The sequence below is a fragment of the Passer montanus genome, unplaced genomic scaffold (assembly GCF_014805655.1).
Source record: "Passer montanus isolate IOZ18808 unplaced genomic scaffold, ASM1480565v1 scaffold8, whole genome shotgun sequence".
Classification (NCBI taxonomy): domain Eukaryota; kingdom Metazoa; phylum Chordata; class Aves; order Passeriformes; family Passeridae; genus Passer; species Passer montanus.
This window is the reverse complement of record NW_024373256.1, coordinates 7,058,364-7,074,243: the sequence shown is the minus strand read 5'-3', so window position 1 is coordinate 7,074,243 and position 15,880 is coordinate 7,058,364. Positions and strand designations below refer to the sequence as shown.

Sequence of the window (15,880 nt, the reverse complement as noted above, 5' to 3'; positions counted from 1 at the left end):
GCGGCGGCGCCCGGGCGCGGCGCGGCCGCGGGAGCGGGGGCGGGTTTATGGCGGCGGCTCTGTCCGCGCTCGCTGCCAGGCTCTCCCAGTCGGCCGCGGCCAGGTCCTACGGCGTGTTCTGCAAGGGGCTCACCAGGACCCTCCTCATCTTCTTCGACCTGGCCTGGAAGCTCCGCATCAACTTCCCCTACCTCTACATCGTCGCCTCCATGATGCTCAACGTGCGGCTGCAGGTGGGCGGGGGCGGCGGGGCCGGGCCGCGCTCGTGTCCCGGTGTCACCGGCCGGGCCGGGGCGGTTCGCAGCCGCTGCCCCGAGTAACGGCGGAGCGGGCCCGGGGGGCTGTGTCCCAGGGCAGTGTCGCGGGGGCTGTGCGCGGGTGCAGCCCCCAGCCCTGCCCTTGCCCTGGCCGGCTCGAGTGCCCCGCTGTGCCGCTTGCTCTGCGCCTTAGCGGCAAACGTGCCGCTCTCCTGGGCCTCTCCTGAGCCACAGCTGGCTTAAATACTTAAAATGAATTGCGAATATGTGCGCTTTGATAGCACGCTCCTGACACCTTGTAAGGAACAGAGAAAATAATTTCCTTCATAGTTTGATTTTTTTTTTTTTTTAAATCAAGAACAGTTGCAGCAAGGAAAATGCAGACAGTTTTAAATTTCAGTGGAAAATGCATGAAAAAGATGTTTCAGATTTAATTTGTGTCTCTCCTGTTTTGAGCCTGTTTCTACAAAACGTGTAACTCTCTAACACAGCTTTGACCTGTTGTAGGGTTGAAGTTTCATTGTTTTTGTGATGAAATAAGATTTACTTTTAACTTAACTGGCAGCAGAAACAGGTTGTGCGCTGTTGCTGCAAACATCTGTTCTAGCCACGGATCAGACACTCTTTCTCCTCCTAAACATAGCTGTAATGAAAGTTTTGACATCTGGCCAGTGGCCAAGGGTTGAAAAACAAGTCTGGTTTGGAGTTGTTGCTTGTAAAAGGTAATTTGAAATGGGAAGAGGTCAAAATGTGGCATTCCCTATTTTTGTTTTTGTGATTTGCCCTAAAATTCTGAAGCTTGATAATGAGCCAGATGGCCAGGAGTTGTCCACGTAGCTGGTAACCCTGGCAGCTGAAAAAGCCTTGCCTTTGCTCCTTATCAGCGTTGGCTCTCCGGGAGCACCAGCCCGTCCTTTGTGCTGCAGCTGGCACCGCTAGCTCTGCTGGGGCAGCCAGTCTGACCAGTTCCCTCCGGGAAGCTTTTGCTGATTTCCAGTGTTGTGTGTCTGATTTCAGCTTGCACTTCTGATTGCAGGAGGATTACTTTAATATCAACCTTTCATGTTAAGCCTCTAATCAGCCCCAGCCTGTGTGCCTGTTGGTGAAGGGAACGCTGCTGTTACACAGCGAATCTCTGGCTGCTGGTTTGCTGACTCACCTTCATGCCTGTCACCAAAAGAGAGCTTGTAGCAGATTAAACTGAAACTATAGAAGGGCAGCTGGTGTTTGGGCACACTTCCTACCCCTCTGGACGTGCTCAAGCAGCCTGCAGGGAGACTTGGCTGTTGGGACAACTGTTACTTTCTGTAGCTGGGTTATTCTTTATGTGAAAGATTGTTAATTATTTTTGGTTCAGTACACTGGGAACCAGGAAACTGGGTTATCAGTGTTATAACTTCCTGCATTCTTTCTCTTTAGGTCCATATTGAGATCCATTGACGTGTGACTTGGTGTGCTGCTTCTGCTGTATGCTGCAACTAGAGTCAGCCACACTCTTCTTCAAATCCAGCCTGTTGTGAAGCAGGAAACTCTGCTCGTGTGCTCTAGGACTATGAAGAAAGAAGATTTTACCCAGAAACGAGTATGTGACAATGGCCCAGATCATCACAAGCCAGCAGCTCATCTGACACACGTGCATTCCATGTTGGACAGTTCTCAAAATCATCGTAGCAGTTTACAAGAATTACATAACACCAGGAATTTTTCTCTCTTTAATACTATACCTCTGTCTTCTGCTGGCAAGGAAATGCCCCTGAGCTTCAGTGAATCAGCAGGGATGAACTCAAGTGCAGCTGCTCCTTGGAAGGATTCATTTCATCTGCATTTTTCTTCTGGGAAAGACAATCTCGATGGGGTTTCTCACTGCATTGGTGGCATTTCAGTAACAGGCTGGCTGGAAGAAGCTTGCAGCATTTCTGGAGACTTCAGCTCAGGCTGCCCAGGAGACAACTTTGTATGTTTTGCACAATTCTGGCTGGGAAATTTGCAGTATAATAAAAACCTGTGGTTTCTGGAATTAGAAATGAGCAGTAGCAAAGAGAATGAATTGCAGTTTGTATTTTTTAAAGCATTGGAGTTTGGTGGACTTCCTGATTCCTCTTCTAATCCAGTTGCCTCTCTGAACAACTCTGCTATGGGACTCTCAAACAGCCAGAAACCTTGTTTTTTGCTTTGTTGCTTAAACCTTGTATCTTCAGAGCAAACACTTGGATATGAGCAAATGTTTATGAATATACAGTATGTGACTAATAATGTTCACATCATACAGCTAGTAATCTGTGTGCTAGCTTTTGCACTAGCAGGTCTCTGGTATGCAGTAGTGAAGGTAAAAAAGTACTGAGATTTTAATAACGACTATTTTTAATATTAGCAGAAAATAAGAGACAAGGTTACAGTTCAGGTTTTAGTAAGAATTAGCTGAAGTAAAAACTGTAGTTGTATAACTGCTAGTTAAACAGGCTGATGGAAGAATAGGGACTTTTTTTTTGTAAGGAGTAGCTGCATCTGTGTGTAAAGAACTTCATAATCTTCAGACTCTGAGACTTCTGCAGGTCTGCTGTTAACACTAACCTAGAACCCAATTTGATTAGCACAGATCTTTGTTTTATATAGAGTTTGTATTAGTGGAGTGTTCTGGCTAGTACTATTTATACCCATTTCCAATGAAACTTGTTTGTTGTAGAATTGAATTCCTGCTCTGAATCCAACAGCAATTGATGTATCAGTCCTTAAAACTTTGAACTGGAAGCTGTTGGGAGGGTGGTGTTCAATACAGCATAATTCTCAGCAGTGTTCCTTTCCAAGGATGGTACTGCTCTAATTTAACAATACCTTGTGAGCTTCATTGTGCTACCATAGACACTGTAAACAACTTTCTAAAACAATTTTTTTCCTTGAAAGAGTGATTGTTATTGCTGAAATACAGCAATAGCTTCTGGGCCTGTTGACTTTGGCTTTGGGATAGGCTTGTGATAATGAGGATTGCCAAAGAACAGGGCAAGAATGCTGGAATCCATAGAGCTGCTGGTGAATAGAATTTTGAGGGACAGGCTCCTGATGGCACTTCAGTGGAGAAACTCATTTGCAGTAGGTCAAACTTTGAACTCCAAAATTCTCAGCAGGGGCGTTGCTGTAGAACAGCTTCATGTGCTCCAAAGGCTCACATAAAGAGGGAGGTATTGCTGTGGGTCAGGATGCATTTTCAGCTTCCCCTTGACTCTGACTTGAAAGTGAGGACTTAACGTGGAGTAGAGTGGTTCACACACTAAGTATCCATGCCAGTGATTCACACACTAGGTATCCTTTTTGCCAGCTGGTCTTGCTTCATCTTGGAAAGAGAGGAAGTGATGTTGCATTTAGTTTGAACTGAACTTAGCTGGAAAGCCAGTAGTTTCCAGTGTGGTGGTTATTGAACTGTTAGCACACATGTGTAGAGAGGTCTTTGATTATGAAGATAAGATGCTGATTATCAGTAAGATATATTACTTTTTATGTGCAGTGATAACACTGTGTTTTCATGATCCCCATTGGCTGATTGTTTCTTTCAGATGCTAAAAGAGATGAAAAGCCACTTCTTTAATTTAGAAAATAACTTTTCCCTGGTGTGCATTTAAATGATTGCTTAACTTTTGACTGTGCAATTACCTGTCATGGAGTGACTGAAAGCCCCAAAATAATACTGGATTATGTATTGTAAGTAATTATTCTGACAGCAGCAGTTCCCTCTCAGTCAAGCCATCCACTCTCATCTCCACTGCTGTAGTTTATCAGCCTTGCAGTGAGTGCTATTAACACAGGTTAACACATGGTGTTGCAGAGGCTCAAGAGTCCTGACGTGATGTGGATCTGGCATCCCAGAACACCAGAAACAGACACTCCTCCAAATGTCTGTGGCTTGGAGTTACAGTGTTAAGCTGCTGTCTGCCTGTATCTTGACCCAAAAAAACACTTGGCAGAGCTGAGGGCAGAGGAATGAAGGCTGGGAGGGGTTGGAGCCTGTTTAAGCTGGCTTGATTGCTGAAGACAACGTTGTGCAATTCCGTGTTAAATCTCTATGCAGCTCCCCAGGTACAGCCATACCCTCCCTGTATGGTGAGCCTTAAGGTGTGCATGAACACAGTCCTGCACCCTAAATTCAGTGCTTGGGCTTCTGTACAAAGGATCAATTGGCACAGCTGTACCTGCAGTTGTTACTTGAGACCTTGTTTGTACAGCTGACTGGTTTGGCCTGGAACATTCTCTGCTGTATGTCATTTGGGAACTACATGTTTTGGGAACCATAGTTCTACACAATAACTTGTAGGTGAGATTGTCAGGTTAATAGGCAAGAGGAGTAGCTAAAGGCATAAAACCACAGTTTCTCATGGTGAATTCAGAGGGGAGGGCATGAAACATGAGAGACACCACCAATAAACTGGAATTTAAATGTGTGTACAGCAGAGTGCCAAGGGTTTTCTCCTTATTGATGACAAGCCTATGGAAGAGGAGATCTTGGAATATTGAATTGTGTTACATATCACAGTCCAGTTAATACTAAACCCACAGTTTTTAATGCACCTTTTTCTCATGGTGATTTCAGAGGGGAGGGGCATGAAACATGAGAGACACCACCAATAAACTGGAATTTAAATGTGTGTACAGCAGAGTGCCAAGGGTTTTCTCCTTATTGATGACAAGCCTATGGAAGAGGAGATCTTGGAATATTGAATTGTGTTACATATCACAGTCCAGTTAATACAGTCCTGTTTTAAGCAAAGTCTTGTTTGAATGTGTGGCCTTTCATCACTTATTACAGGATCACTTTAAATACAATACAGCTAAGTGAAATGATGGATGTTTGTTGTGTATTATATGTATATTGACCATAAGATACAAAGAATACTTAAATAAGTGGATTTAATCCATTTTAAGATAGTTTATGTACCTTGCCTTGAATTTTATTGCTTAAAACCTAAAAGGTAATTTTAACTTGAACATTCCTTCTGAAATTCAAATAAAGCATAGTTTGGTATGTTAAAATCTCATGTAACAGACTGCACTTTAAGCCTGGGGAGGCCATGGATTGAAAGCACTGTTCTTGCACTAACAGAACTGCCTGCCCTGACTGAGACAATGTGTAAATGGCTTTTCCTGTCTGGAGGGAGAATAAGGAACCTGAAGGATGGCATCCATCCTTTGAAACTATAGATAAATCTAACACTATGTGGTTTAGGCCACTGTTCTCTTCCTACAGATGTTCTGATATTAACTCATCTCAAAAGATGGAAGGTGTCTTGGCCAAGAACCAGTTTGTGTGGAGTTTCATGGCTTCACTATGTCCAGTGTGGAAAACTCTCTTGAGTTAATGTGTTAGGGCTGTCTCAGATGATTATTACAGTACAGAAAAATAACATTCTTAGTAGGGGTAAGGGACCTTTATACTCAACCAAGAGTTGCCTTCATATTTCTGTATTTTTGTCTCTCATCCTTCTTTAGGAAGAGGTTATTTCTAAGCAAAATGTCAGGGTTCTACTAAACAACTTGTGCTATCTAAAATGTCATTGATTAGTGTCCAGATCCTTCCTGCACTACATAGCAAAGTTTTACTTCTGCCATTAGAAAATAAATAAGAAAACACTCAATATTAAGAGAATTTCCTACAAGTTACATTTGAGTGAAAATGTACTATGTGGTGTACTGCTATGAAAAGAAAATATACTTTTAAATGTGTGCACAGAGCTCTGCATGTAGATAAAAAGTGTTTTACCACAGTGTGATGTTGGGATGCTTTTGCAAATGCTTATTTACTTTCTGACCCTGCAGTGCAAAACGCAGTAGAGATGGTGGTGTTACTTCTCCCTGTGGTTTTTAGCCAGTGCAATCTCAGCTATTGTGTCTTGAATCATCCTGCACAGGGGACAGTCCCAGCTGTAGACATTTTTTAGCCTTTTGCTTTTTCAGTGTTGGGTTTGGTTTTGCTGTTGTTTGATATTTGGTGGTTTGCTGTTTGTTTGTGGTTTATTTCTCTCTTTTTTTAAAGTTATTATTAGGACTGTAAAGACAGCACTTTCTTAAACTTTGCCAAAGTTTGCTTCCTTTCTCCTTCTCTCCACCTTTGCCCCTTATAGGTATACACATTTAATTTTTGGAAGAAGCAAGCCTGTATGTACTCTCCTAATACATAATCTTATTGTCAGGTTGCTCCTTTTGTTTTTATGGCCTGGTCATGCACATATTTCTCTCCCTATAATTTCTCAGCATAAACATATGCTGATATTTTGTTCCACCTCAGAAACATTGTCCTGTAATTAATTATGCACAACAAATTGACAGAAACCATGTAGAGATGTAAGAGTCCATAGTCTCATTAGGGTGTATGACAGGTGGTATAACTGACAGAGCAATATGTAGTCAATGTGACTCATTTCTGCTTTTTTTTCTCTTCAAAACAGCTGCTTCAATTAAAATCCAATATTTCATTTGAGTATGTGGTACCTCTGACAGCTGAGAATTGCAGCTAGAATCTGGGGCTTACAAAATACATTAAGGTTAGAACTTAGTGTAACTTTTCAAAAAATTGAAGAGTACATTAAAGAGTACATTAGTATTTTAAAACCTTTTTTTCCCCCTAAGAGTGCACAGAGTGTGTTCTGCCACTTGTTTCTGTGAGGCACAGCCAGTACCTGGGAGTGGGGGAGAACCCTTTTTAGACTGCAGAGCCTCTAATCCTCAAGGAAGAGCTGCACTTGCTAGAACTTTAAAATAAACCAAATGTTGCCTATAAAAGTACTGATATTTATGATTAACTGTCATACTTAAATTACAAGGTCATAGATATCAATCTCCTGACAGCGTGAAAACAAGAATAATAAATTCAGAAGTGCAAGAATAATGCTATCCTTTACCAGCCTGTACTGCTAAGAGCAAATTCTATTGTACTTTGAAATTAATCCTCTTCTGCATCCCAAAATCTCCATTATAGTAGTATTTTTGGAAGTAGTGATACAAGATTCAGACTAAGATGGTTATTGTGGGATCGCGCTGGCCCGCTCCCCCCTGTCTTTATGTTTGGTCCGGTCCCAGGACATCAGTTACCTGTCAATCTCCCTCACTCCTCCTTCGCTCCTCCCCAGTTTGGTTAGGTTCCTCCCCGAGTCCCTGTCCGTCATCCAGCACACTCTTCCTACTTTCTAGAAGTTTCTCTTAATTCTGCGGGGTGATTGGACGAGGGGCCGGGGCCACTCCCTTGAGTTATTGTGGTTGGTTGTTAGGTTTGTCCGTTAATATCTTGTTACACCCCCCCTACCCCCTGATTGGTTGCTTTGTATCCCTTATAACCTGCTGTCAGGCACATTTCTTGGTCTTTCGGCGGTCCTCCCTTGGGAATTAAACCGAACCTTGGCACCCCGAAAGAACGCCTCCTGTCTTTCCTGCGGGTTGCAGTCTTCGTCGTTCTCCGGAATCCTCCGTCACTCCGGGCCTCCACGCCCTAGGCGCACCCCAATCCTTGAGAGGATACAGGGGGCGTCACTGTGCTGCCAGTGACGCTGGCCTCGGCCAGCCGGGTTTCTCGCTGAGGCTGACGCTCTGCTGCAGGTTATTTCATTGTTAATGGTGAAATAAACATAAAAGCTAAAACATTTTAGAAAATGACCAGAGGGACTTCCACAAAGAAAATCTGCCTTGAAAAGGTCTATTTTATTTGTGTGATCTCAATATATGTATAGTCTGTTTTGAAATTCCTTCCTTCTTCATGGAAGATCGTTATAAACCTGACAGCAAAAGTGGTCAAACCCCAAACTTGCAAAAGCATCAGTGTTTCATTTTCTGTTTGCAGTCAATTTTAGCTATTATCAAACAAAATATCCAAATGTAATTTAAGCTTTTGTTCTTAAAAGTAGGGAAATCAAATATTCAGTGCCTGATTCATCACTTGAAGTTGAGTGAAACCATTTCTTGAAAATGGGTTCTGCTATCTGATGGTGACTAATTTTCAATGCTGATACTCAATACTTCCTGTAAACTGTGATTACATCCCTGCAGAACAATTTTAGTGTATGGCCTTGGTCTTTGGCCCTATTGTTTTTTTAATTATTATTTTTTATAGCAACGTGGGAGGTGGAGAAGGCTGGCACAAACCATTTATTTTTTTGTTCCAGAGAAAGATGTTTACAACTTTGTATGTATTTTAAAAATGTATTGTGACACTTTTAACTTGGGAGAGAAGTTTCCAGAGCAGACTTGAAACCTGAACAGAGACTTTGGAATATCAGCAGTGCTCCCCAAGCTGCCGGAAGCTGTTGAGGACGAAGCTGCTCACTCACACCACAGGAGGGAGTTACACATCAGTCTTTGGAGTATTTTCAGTTATGGCATTGTTAGTACATCTTAGTTCAGTGCATTTCAGTTTGCCTTGTCTTACGGATTGTCACTGCAGATAGGTTAATGTACAAAATCAATACACAGCAGTAATGTATTGTAACTGTTTACATTTGAACTCAGAGTACCAATGGATGGGTTTTGTCAAGCTATTTAAAAACAGAAATAAAAATCTTTTTTAAAAGACAAGAGGTAGTTTTGGTGCTTCTCATTCCGATTTTCCACTGTATAAATTGTACTTGAAGAGACTGTGTTTCTGACAATGTGAAGTCAGACAGGGAATGGCTTTTCCAGAGGTGCAATTTGAGAGATGTGTGTTTACAGAAACCAAACAAATTTAAAACCTCTGTGAGGATAAAAGGGCTCAATGCTTGCACTTGACCTTGAAAATCCTGTATGTGAACTCAAGGCTAGTTTCATTAGCTCCAATCTTACAGCATAGCTTCATTTTAAGGGGGAAAGCAAACCATGGTAAATAGATGTAATGGCCATAGCAAGTCTCTGGCATCATCCAGGACAAGAATTGCTGGGTATTTCTCTGCACAGCTAAAATCACCATGATATTAACAGATACTCCAGAGCTTTTGTTTCTGTTGAATAAAATATTCCCATTAAAGGAGCAGAATAAACATGTATCCTCTGCTAAATGTTGAACATTAAAAAACATTTAAGCAGGAGCCACTCACCCTTCAGAGATCTCTCTTCTGAAAGCTGCTATCAGGTGACCTTTTGATTCTAGACTCAAAAAACTTAGTTTTTGTTTGGTCTGGGGATCCCTTGCTGCCACAAGTAGTAGTTTTGAGGAAGAATGTTATTGTTATTATGAGATTATATTGTCCCTCAAAACAAGCATTTAAACAGAAAAAAAGGAAAGAGGAAAAAAACGAATATAATAAATCTAATAAAGTTCTGTAAAGTTTTGGCATGTGGTTAGACCTCCATGGCTAAGAAAGTGCTATCAGTGCTCCCTGCACATCACTGTAGGTTCCTCATGGCTTTTGGAATTTGTATGGCAGATCCTGAAACAGGAAACTGTAACCTTTGTCCATGATGTTCCAGCCACTCACTGTGACAGTGGTGTGATACAGCCTTAATTACTCATGTTGTCATCACTTTCAGATGGTTTATCAGTTGTTTTACATACATTTATAGAATTGGGCATGATACCTGCAATGGGCAGTGTTAAGGAACTCTGAATACTTTTGCAAATAAACTCAGAAATAGACATGCTACTCTGCATATCCAAATCTCTTCCTATTAGGATGTGAAATGCTTTGAGGTCGGATTTAAATTGGTGGCCTATGACTTTGTGGTAGTCTCTTTGTTCATCTCATACTGTAAAATTCTGTAAGAGCAACTCATCTGGACAGCAGCCCAAATTTCCTGAGAAATCTGGAAAGAAAGAAAGAAAGCCCAAATCTGAGACTGCCAGAGGAACTTCTTACCAATTTACACTCATCACAACATTTATCTCTTCAGTACGTTTCTTGGCTCTTGCTTTTTCTGGCAGATATTATAGCAGCTTAAAATTTAAAAACCCCAAAACCTTAAACCAAACACAAGTACCAAAGATTCTGCTAAAGATAGTCACATTTCTTAGAGAGCTGATTTTTTAAAACAGGATGGAGTGCTTTACCTTACATTAAAAAAAAGTATTGGATGGGGTTTTTGTTATCAAGAACTGTGGCATGTTTGTAAAGTGCACTTCTAAGTCTTAAACGTTAGGAAGTGCTTTGTCTATTTGTTATCACAAGTATTTTTTAGACATATCAAAATACTCCTTTATTTATCTTTAACCTCCTAGTTCAAAGAAAAGAAAAAAAAAAAACAAACACATTTTGGATTCTTTCAAGTATTATGTTTTGTTAAAAGTGCCCCCAAGGGCAAAGGACCAAAACCAACACAGACCTCTTGCTCATTGAACAAAAAGCCAGCAGCAATGACAAGCAGGATGTTTTTGATGCTCTCTGTTGGTTTTTTTCTGGGGCTAGTGGCTGAAGCCCTTAATCACTTTAGCTGGAAGTTATTCACAAATAACCCTTCTGAGCTCAGTAATCCTGTCTTGCTTTGTATCATAAAGAAAAAATCTTTTCTGCAGCAGGGATTCCTAAATGGCCCCTCAGATCCCAGCCTTGCATTCCAGGTACTGCATGCTGACTGCAAGCACGTATGACCTGCTCCAGAGCTACAACACTTACAGCATTTCCAATTTTTGTCTTCTTCAATATAAAAGCATTTAAGATGAAAACAACAAAAAATACTTCATGATGTGGTATAGCACCTTCTTAAGGGTTTGTTTGTACCCCTTCAGGTGTTTCTTACTTTAGGTCAGGTTTGTAGATGCTGAATTTTCTACCACATTGAAAATCAGAGACTAGCATAGAAACTTGTCAAAACAGAATGAAAATTCAAACCTTTTTTGAAGTTGGACAGCCTTCTTTTATCTTCTGTTCCCTCTAGCTGCTTTCTGAGTGAGAACATCTGTACAGACTACAGCAGGTTTCAAGTCCTTCACTTTGATATACGGTGTATGTTCCAAACAATCTGTTGCTTAAAATAAAAGCTGTCTGGTCTGTGTTGTCACTGTCAATCATAATTTTCAGAGCTCTTCCTCACATTTTCTTTCTAGTTTATAATCATTCGTTTGCAGTTGATAGCTGTATCTTCTGCTTTCCTTCTATTTAGCTAAACTACATCCTTGCCAGTGCTGGCAAGCAGAAGTCTGCAAAGCTTTTCATCACTGGATATTTTGTTACAGTGAGTTCATCAAGCTTTTTTTGCTACTTGCTCAATTTACAGTTGATTCTAATATATTTTCATTAGGAATTGTAGGTATTCCTGAATGGATATTTGAGCATTTCTCTTTCATCACAAAGGAAGTGGTTTTTTTGAAGGACTCTATTGAAACAGCACTGTCCCTTTTATATATGGCTATTGTTAACTATAGTTAACAGTATAAAAGAATGTTTTTATAAGTGACAGTATTTCTGGTCAATCTTTGTTACTCACATGTGTTTGTTAAATCCGCAAGTGATTTGCCTGGGAGGGCTCTTCTGCCTCCTAGCAGATATTCCAGCCTTGGTAAGATAATGAGATACACAAGGTGACTCCTCTCAACCTAACATACAAACCTGAGAGGCAAGGAATAAACTCATGGAGAAAAAAACAGAAAGACCAACTAATTAAAAAAAAGTGTTTTGAACATATTAGTGGTTTAATTCAATAGGTTATTTTGCCAGAAACATGGGATGAGAAGGTATGAATTAAAACGTGAGACAGGAAACAACCTAGACACGATTTTCCTTTATAACAGAAATTGTTAAGTAGTTCAGATCACATGGGGAGGGTGGGATTAAGTGGATATGGGCTCAGAGAAAATAAAAAAAGCACAAATATTTTACAAACTTTTTGTGGAAAAGGAAAATCACACTTTTACTATTATTCCCCTAGAGGTATTTCTGTTGTCCTTCCAGCCCTACATGCATCTTATCACAATGCTACATGGAGAAAGCAAGGTTGGGTTTTTTTTGTTTTTGTGGTCATTTTGTTTTCTTCTTTTTTTTTACATTTCAGAAAGTGTAATCAACAAGAAAAGGAATCTGATAGTAGGATTTATCTATTTAAGTACCTTAGAGTGGTTTCAGTAGGAGAAATCACAGCTCCAATCCTGTAATCCAATCACACAAGATCAGTACTGATGTCTAGCCCTGTTGACTTAATCAGAGCTCTGGAGCTGAGGATCTGCCTGTGTGAGCTGAGCTACAATGCCTGGACTTGGTGATTTATGGGAATATCATTAAATTTAGCCTGGGTTAAAAGTACAGCCCTATGCACAGCAGAGTCAATGTGAATCTTCCCAGCCATTCCAATTGAGACAATATCTTGTTCCTGAAGGGTCTTGAAATTTATTGCATACATTCCAAATACTGTACTCTCCACAGGACAGCCATCTTTAAGTGTATTATCTTGAGAAAAGAGACAGAATTTGCCATCTGACTATTATAATAATAAAATACATCATGTCTAAAGTTATAGCATATAGATGGTCTTCTTAGAGAAATCTCTTTGGAATTCCAGTTTATAAAATGGTAACATTTGCTACTTTGTTTAAATGATTAAATTGATAACAGCTTTTGATAAGACTTTTTACACAGCTTTAAGCTCACTACTGCTTTTTAATCTTAGACATTCTCACATGAACTGCTCAAAGTAATTGTTAACAAGGTTATTAAAGCTTTTTATGATAAGGAAGTGTAACTTTTCTATTTCCTGGAGTACTACATTCTAATTTTTTCCTTTCTCAGCTACACAATGTTCATTTGTGATATGCTGAGTCTTGTATTACTTTGCTTGATGTTAGTGCTGCAGTTAAACATAATTTTAATATTTATCTACTACTTTTGATCAATTATTCAATTATTCAGCCATATATGTTAAATGACATCTCAGAAAGTTGCTGTTGTTATCATGGTAAAGAAGTGCTACAGAAGTGTTAAACAATTGTTGATTGTTAGCAGAAGGGGAGGAGGCATTGTTTTAACAATGGAGGCAGACTCCAAACTCAAAGGTGGAGTTTGTGTCTAAACTTTTACTAAGGGGCCCTGTAAGGAAATTAAAGAGTTCCTGTTAGCCAAGTGACTGAACGTGAGTGGACAAGCCTCTGTTCAGAACTGGACTGAAACCAAGGTAGGATGTCCAACCAGCTTTGCAGCAGCATTCAGGGAGTCTTTTGCTCATCATGCTCCCAGCACACCTCAAATATTGTGATTTGGAGATAAAAGACCATTTCGTTAACATAAAACATGAAATTGCAGTTTTCCTGACTGCATGTAGTAACTATATATAAACACTTCAATATAAACATACACATGCATTAATATCTGCTTGTTTAGATCAAGGATATACTCCTAAGTGCTTTCCATAAATGATTAAAAGTGCAGTAGAAAGAATGGAAACACACACCAAGTGTGTAGCTGTAGGTGCTGCATTAAGCATGGTAAAAGCACACCTTTCTTTGCTGCTGTGCTATTCTGGAATTAGTACAGACCTTCCAAAAGTCCATTGTGATAAAGATATTGCTTTACTCATTGCTGTTGCCTATGGTCAGTATTCTGGAGTAACATCTTCTATTGATTAGCAGTTCAGATTTCTAAGAATACTGATTTATCTGCATTTATCTGTCATTACTTGCAATTTCATAATCTAATAAAAATAATATCATCTCATTTTTAATAGGTTCAAGGCAGCATTTCATTATTTTAGCTGAAGAATATGAAGAATTTATCTCTTTTTAACTCATGTCAGAACATCCCAGCTTTACTAAAACAAAATTAAAATGACATTCATAGAAGAGAATGCTTTGTACAAATTATGCAGTAAATCCAAACCATTTCAGGAAAAAGCAGCAGCTAGAAAAAGAACTACCAGGCAACTGTATTTTGTAGAGAGTAAATATGGAAATTCCACAGAAGCACTCAGGACACTGGAGATTCAAATATAAGAAACACAAAAATACTTCATGGAATGATTTCATGTATGGAGGAGATAACCACTCCTGTCAATAAGATGAAAAGGTTTTAACTGTGAATGAGACAATATTTAAGAACATAAGTAGTACTTGGCAGTGTATTTATCTTGCAAATGTGATTAAGACATTGAAAAAATTATCTGTTTGTTTTAATTGCAGTTATCTGCCATCTTGTTTTTCAGGTTTGGAGTCTTCCTTAACTGCTGAGCTCTGGAAAAGCCTTTCAGAGTAAAGAGCAGGGGCAGGATTTCGTTAGTCATGAGCATTCAGCTGTGCTCATTATCCACGTCCTGGTGGATGCCACTTCCAGCAGGAATACCAGAACACAGGCCTTAGCAGGCCAGGGGGAAGAACATCCTTGCAGAAAAGAATTCATTTGTTCTCAGCTGGTACAGTAACTGAACCAAGTATCCCAGATTCTCTTGCTTTTGAAGTGTTCTCCATCAACAGCAGATTTCAAAGACTGCTATGTGAAAGTCTTTCAGGCATAATTGTACTGTTATTCCCTAATGTTTTCCATTTTTTCCCCACAAACATAAAAAGAAATGGAGAACACAGTCTGTTTAAAAAACTTATTCTTTATCCAGTGTGAAAACACTGAGCAGTCCACATTTTCTTAAGCAGCTTTGTGTATTAAAACCGAAGTAAAGTGAGTAACTTTTCATAAAATATGCTTTAATAGTTCCAGTATTTTGAAATAAAATTATTTGCTTTCAAAATATAGCTCCACCATCATTGTTTAATTTGGATATTTGGGAATTTCATATATCCTGTTGAATGGCACAGGGATCAATGCAGACATCCTTAAGAGGAGAGCCTGCATCTGTGCAAATAAGATTTCTGCTATTTGAAAATATAACACAACTTTTAAAGATCCACATTAAAAGGAAACAAAAAATGTTTAATTTAATAACTTTGTAGGACATTGTTGTTTCTATTGTGTTTTGTACACTAAGTCAATTTTTTTTAATGTTACATTCCTTGTTTAGTCCAAAGCATGGCAATCTGCCAGCCAGAGCTTTTAGTGATAAATTCTGCTATACAAAGCAAAAGTTTTTATATGTGAGGCCACTTCCTTCTGCTATTTTATCATCTTCCTGGTTTTGTCTGTTTTCAATAAATGCCTTTGTATTTTCACATCTTTTATATGCTTGTATACACAGATACTTTCCTCTGCATTAAAACTGATAGTAGCAAGTTGGTAAGGATAAAAAAGACAGACTGTTGACTTAAATTTCATTGCACTAATCACTATATGAATGCTTTAATGTTACTGTATTAAAAGATCTTAACATTGATATTAAAAGTATTTCCTGAATTTGGCAGTGGGCTGGAGAGGCAAGGATGATGTTTCATAATAAAGTTTTAAAATGGAAATAATCTCTGGGTATAGCTACACTTTAGTACAGATTGGCATATGAAGGCTGGGCTCTCACAGTGAATTTGCATTATTTTAAAGCATCTCAAATTTACACATATTGAAATTTAAAATCTGAAAAGAAATTACGGTGGAGGTTAAACATCTCTCCTTTATCTGTCCCAAAGGGCTGAATATGTCTGCCTGAGGAGAAAAATCTAAAAAAACTCATCAGTAAAGAGAAGGCACAGAGGCCCCTGCACACACAGTGGAGCCCGATCAATCTTGAGGGAAAGGAGAATTTGAATTAGGGGTGTTCAGAGGAGAAGGATGAGATTGGAGGGAAAAAGTTGGATTTGCAATGCAGCAAACTGGGGAAAA

At 39.5% G+C, this 15,880-nt stretch overlaps 1 protein-coding gene and 1 long non-coding RNA gene across 2 annotated transcripts; both read left to right on the top strand.

Annotated features, from left to right (window-relative positions):
- Positions 1-6: 6 nt before the first annotated feature.
- Positions 7-2,297, top strand: LOC120512893 (small integral membrane protein 10-like protein 2A). The gene is made up of 2 exons (XM_039731682.1): positions 7-233; positions 1,677-2,297. The coding sequence occupies exons 1-2, from the start codon at positions 48-50 to the stop codon at positions 1,695-1,697; spliced, it is 207 nt and encodes a 68-aa protein (XP_039587616.1). The 5' UTR covers positions 7-47; the 3' UTR covers positions 1,698-2,297.
- Positions 2,298-4,791: 2,494 nt separating this feature from the next.
- LOC120512894 lies at positions 4,792-8,804 on the top strand. The gene is made up of 2 exons (XR_005630155.1): positions 4,792-7,260; positions 7,833-8,804. It is a non-coding gene; the product is annotated as an uncharacterized LOC120512894 (long non-coding RNA).
- The last annotated feature ends 7,076 nt before the right edge of the window (positions 8,805-15,880 follow it).

Bases quoted from the DNA above. Each gene is read 5' to 3' on its own strand.
- LOC120512893 (XM_039731682.1), top strand. From the start codon at position 48: ATGGCGGCGGCTCTGTCCGCGCTCGCTGCCAGGCTCTCCCAGTCGGCC. The intron at 234-1,676 runs GTGGGCGGGGGC...CTTTCTCTTTAG, and splicing joins TGCTCAACGTGCGGCTGCAG to GTCCATATTGAGATCCATTG.